Source organism: Telopea speciosissima, chromosome 1, assembly GCF_018873765.1.
Source record: "Telopea speciosissima isolate NSW1024214 ecotype Mountain lineage chromosome 1, Tspe_v1, whole genome shotgun sequence".
Lineage (NCBI taxonomy): Eukaryota > Viridiplantae > Streptophyta > Magnoliopsida > Proteales > Proteaceae > Telopea > Telopea speciosissima.
Genome location: NC_057916.1, coordinates 60,330,665 through 60,335,913, shown reverse-complemented (window position 1 = coordinate 60,335,913; position 5,249 = coordinate 60,330,665). Strand labels below are relative to the sequence as shown.

At 39.1% G+C, this 5,249-nt stretch overlaps 1 protein-coding gene across 2 annotated transcripts; it reads left to right on the top strand.

Moving 5' to 3' along the window:
- Window positions 1-339: 339 nt before the first annotated feature.
- Window positions 340-4,931, top strand: LOC122649009 (anamorsin homolog). Of its 2 annotated transcripts, XM_043842354.1 has the most exons (8): window positions 340-378; window positions 1,874-2,021; window positions 2,246-2,493; window positions 2,904-3,063; window positions 3,139-3,275; window positions 4,469-4,543; window positions 4,657-4,737; window positions 4,772-4,931. In XM_043842354.1, exons 1-7 carry the CDS (start codon window positions 376-378, stop codon window positions 4,693-4,695), a joined length of 810 nt encoding a protein of 269 aa, XP_043698289.1. In that variant the 5' UTR covers window positions 340-375; the 3' UTR covers window positions 4,696-4,737; window positions 4,772-4,931. The 2 variants fall into 2 exon arrangements, with proteins under 2 accessions (XP_043698289.1, XP_043698288.1); XM_043842353.1 differs by having other exon boundaries at window positions 4,657-4,812.
- Window positions 4,932-5,249: the final 318 nt, after the last annotated feature.

Here is a 5,249-nt window from a genome sequence, read left to right as displayed (position 1 = left end):
TGGCAACCACGTGTCCCTTCTTTTAGGCATATAAAATGCTACTTCCATAGCCCATAGGGAACCGTGTGACGGTTTGAGTTCCCTCGCTCGGTCTCCCACGAAGGAGAAAGAACGACTACATAGTTGATAGTACGCAGTTTCTCTCATCTCTTTCTTTAACCGACTTGTTCGTTTCTCATTTTTTCTAGCAAATCTGCGTTCTTGCAAACTTAATCTTTTAATTGCTTTTTTAATGCTTCGTACAGAATCTCTACAATTTGGTTGTCCGAAACGATCTCTTTATCTCTTGCTCGCAGCTTGGTGATCGATCAGTTTCAGGAATAGAGCAGGGAGAGAGTAATCTTTATCGGAGATTGTGTTATCAAAACTTCAGATATGGTTAGTAGTGTCTGCGACTTCCCATTTCCCCATCTCCCCTACTTTTCTGTATATATTCCGTCCTTTGCTTCAATGATGTTTAAATTTTTGGATGAATGACCTGAACTGGCTTGGTGGCTTGGTTTATCCTTTTGATTGTGTTTGAAGGTGGTTAAACGCAAATCTTTTTCATTTTGTCTTTTAGTAGCGATTGTTTCTGGTTCGTTTAAGAGAGACTTACGATGAACTTTCTTACCTTCTTTTTTTTTTTTTTTTTCTCCTTCTTTTATAGATTTTCTATAAATTTATTTTGAGTCCTTTTTGGCCTTGAATGGGTCTGATTCGCTTGCATTTAGCTGTACATTACTAGCTTTTTGGGCGAACATATCAGAGCAAGAAAGAAAATGTAGTCTAGGACAAAACCCATGAATTTCTCTTTATTTTTTCACTGTATTCGGGATTTCCCAAGGGAAAGACTTCTGTTAAGGATTAAGAGATAAATAGAATTTATTGAAAACAAGTAGCAATTGGGGTACAACAGAGTACCTATACAAAGCGTTTAGCAAGAATAACGAAGAACAATTCCTATATAGGAAATCAACAATTGTTGAATTTCAGTTTACTAGGATAGCAGCCAGTCTATAGCCTATGAATTTGGAGGAATGGATGCTAGATTCGGGGACTATTTGGCTAATTTTTTTGTTTGTTTATTTATTTTTAAATGGCTGTTGAGCTGATTTGCAGGTTTATTTTGGTAGTTTGCGGGTTCTTTCATAGCTGGCATCCATAATTTTATTTTCTTCTGGTGGTAGTGAAGGAATTCTGCATCCCTCCCTGCTCACTTCAGTTCTTCTGCTTGTTTCATTTTTCTTCCTTTTCTTAAAATGGATTGACATATGTCGTAACATGTTAAGAGGAAACCCAAAAAAATGAAAAAGCAGGAGGACGATGACAAACTTTGTTTTCTCCAATTCTGGGAAACAAATCCCAGTTTTAATAGATCGTGTGCATAAAAGAAATGTATGAGAAGTACTTGAGGATTTATGCCACACCAAAAAGTCACCCAATCTACATTAGAATAATTGTACTATGGTAAATCAAGTAGACTTTTTTTTTTTTATAAATCAGTGATTATCTTTTCATTCCAAATGAAGGGGAGTAACCAACAAAATGAGTTTGGATGATTCTTTTCCCCATATCTTGTTCTAACTTTCAAGGAAGAAGTTTTGTGCAAGTGGGCAGAGTGTCAATGCAGAGCTTGTTGTAGTGGAATAGTCAAAATTATGAACTTCTCTTGTTTTTGGGTATCATGCATAAAGAGGAGCAAATTTATATGCATGGCAAACTTGACATGATCAGAATGTTGAAAATTGCAATTTTTGGAATGACTTGAGTATTCAGGAATCACTAAAATGGGGTAGATTTTTCTACCTCTATGTGTATATTTATATTTTCGAAAACTGTGTAATGCAGTAGTTTGTTAATGCTTTTTATCTGAAATCGTCTAATTTTGTAGGATGTGAGTGTTATAAAGGGAAACATTCTTACACTTACAGACGAAGTGGTCATACCTATCAGTGCAGTTTCAACTGCAATTAAGGCACTTGGGAGTGAAGTGGCTGTGCAGAATGATCCTCTAATCATCACCCAAGCCTCATCTCTAAGTAGTCTCTCTCTCTCTCTCTCTTTGATAGTCTGCCATGGTATGTGTATTAGATATATGTATTTCCTATTCACTGTTCTGGGAAAGATAATTTAAGTGTCCATTTTTGGAAATTAAAGATAATGGTTGGGCAGCTTATGTTCTGTGATGCGTGTGTTATTGCTTGCTTCTTTAATTCTGGTGTTATAGAGGTTTTTCATCTGATTCTGGTGTATGGACTGACAGAAGAGCTGCCGGTTCAGTCCTCCTCTCTGGATATAGTTGTCTCGATCTCAAGGACACTTGAACTTCTTGGAGGTCAATTACTTGAAGAGATATCCAGAGTGTTGAAACCTGGTGGGGTGGTCCTAATTCAGATTCTGCAGCAGCCAAGCTCTACACTTGAACGTAAAATACTGATGGCGGGATTCCTTGAACCACAAGTTCTCCAACTCAAACCATTTGTACAGCAAGTTTACATTCAGTCCCTTACGGTGAGTGTGGCACTACCTTTTAATTTTGATTTTAACCAGCAGACAACCAATGTTGTTACCATGTCTGCGGAGTTCTCTGTGCCTCCAAGTTGTGGGTGAAATATATGTAAGTTTAGAGACCCATGATCTTGTGGGCAGGTGAAAGGTACATCCTGGGCTGAGATTGCTCCAAATTGAATGAACTTTCTTGAATGATAGGATTTCCTATTTCCTGATTCTCTTACATCCACAAGAATGTGGTAGCAGTTTACGATAGTTTGCGATCACATTTTGTGTATTTGAGATATCTGGTGTTGGGAATCCTCAAACTTTAGGGTCTGGGGATGGCATGAGATTGGATTAGTCTCCCAATGTAAGTATGTTCTTTTATTCTTTGCACATATTTCATCCGTTTGTGTTGGTTCCCACAGATTAAGGCCAAAAAACCTTCTTGGAAGGTTGGTTCATCGTTTTCCATCAACAAGAAGGCACAAAGTTTGCCAAAAGTCCAAATTAATGGTGACATGTATCTTATTGATGAAGATAGTCTTTTGACAGAGGAAGACTTGAAGAAACCACAATTGCCACCTGGTAAAATAAGTACAACACAGAATCTCTCTCTCTCTGGAAGCCTTTTGGAATCTTCAACAATTCCGTTCTTTGCAGTTGGTGATTGTGAAGTTGGAAGCACAAGGAAAGCTTGTAAGAATTGCACTTGTGGACGGGTTGAGGTAGAACAGAAAGTGCAGAAGCTGGGATTGACTGCAGAACAACTGAACAACCCTCAATCTGCATGTGGCAATGTAAGTGTTGTCTTGTTGCTTGGCAGGTCAATTTGGAGACTATCCTGTAGTTTTAAGTTACAACATGGAACACTTTTTGGTTCATTTAGTTTGACCAGCCCCGATTCCTAAGTGATGAAAGGTTTCTGCTGAAATGCATTGATAGAATTTGACCCTGGATCCTGGACCACCCTGGAGGTATCATTTAGTAAGATTTGCTGGTTGCCACTTGGCAGAGATGCATTGGTCCATGTTATGTCGACCCATCATCCATTGCATTGGTCAAAATTTTTGTCCACCATGAGTTTTTGTTGTAGGCCAGTGTCGACTTTGCAAAAGGAAAAAAGAGCTTCACTGACCTTTATGTGGTCATACCATTTTTAATTTGGTAGGAGGTCTCCCGTGATGCGGGAGTGAGAAGGGTTGCCCACGACTCAGGAGTGAAAAGGGTTTCCCATGCCACATCAATGGACGAGTGTTGATTGGTTTGTCAGTAGGGAGCAGAAGAGTGTGTCAAAGGGAATGTCAGGTAGGAAAGAGAGAGCATGGATATCCGGTGTGGTGGGTAAACTTTTCCCTTTTAACTTTTAGTAAATTAAATCATTTATCATCTATCTGGCATACCAATGTCAGGCTAAAACTTGACCATTGAGATGGGGGCTCATTGCCTTAGTTCTCTATCTATGTGTTCATGCCCATGCACGCCACTGCCTGCCATGTAGAAACTTGTGAAGGTTTCAAAGATTACCAGCCTTAGTCCTCTATCTATCTGTTCATTCCCATGCACTGCTGGTAAGTTTTATCAGCACATACATGAGCAGTTTCAGCTGAACCAGTAAAACGTGTGACAAGTATTCAATGTGATTCTTGGTCTATTGACTCTATTCCTAGTAGCATACCACTTAAAGCAAAACTGTCAGCCAGGTCGACATCCAATATCCATGGGTAGGCTATTCTTTTGTTGCTTATGTGCATGTCTGGAACCCTAAATGGCTCTTTTAGTACTTGTTGTACTCGCCTGTGCTGGTATCACATAGACACTCTTATCCGACCTGCTTAGGTGCTTTGACATGACTGGAGGATACTTGGGGATAAATTAGGGAATCAGTTAGCAGTTCATGTGGCTCAAATTTTGATCTAACGTATAAAATAGCAACCATGCTGTTGAATGTAGTACTGTTTTAACGATTATAGTTTTGTTTTACCCTTTGCAGTGTGGGCTAGGAGATGCATTCCGGTGCGGTACATGCCCTTACAAGGGTCTCCCCCAATTCAAATTGGGTGACAAGGTGGGTATTAGAGAAATTCAAGTTTTTATAGTGACTTTCCTTTTTTGTTTTTTGGCTGATCTTAAGGTGGAAAATGGGCAAACTGTGTAACCTTACTGCCTTCACTGATGCAGGTCTCGCTCACTGGAAACTTCCTTGTTGCTGACATTTGATTTTTGGAGGACGAACTTGGTAGTTGCTTTACATGAATTTAAGTCCTGGTTTTTTGGAGTAAAATTGTTAACATAGGGAGTTCTGGTCTTTAAAAAGTTATTAAATGTAGTGTAGTCGTTAAACCATTAATGAGTCTTGATTCAATCCAACTGAAACGCATCAAGCATATGCCTCATAGAATTGTGCTTTCAGTAGGAGCCACCATTGTTATAGTGAAGTGGAAAACAATTTTTCTCAAATATTTGCAATTCCCAGCTCTTCCATTGGACATTCTGGTCTCTTTCTCTGAGGATTCATATGTTACTATTGCTTAATTAGTTGAGGATTCAAATGTCAACAGTTCTTAATGTAACACTGTTTTGAAGGATTACTGTTGTTTTCTGGTTTTGTTTAACACCCCAGCACTCACAACCCCCCCCCCCCCAACCACCCCTGCCGGGATTTTTAAGGAACAGAAGTCCCTATGCTGCTGTAGTACTCTTAGAACAAATTTTACTTCCAAAATTAGTTCTTCCCTATCTAGGTGGGGACGATTCCTATAGAATGAGAACTG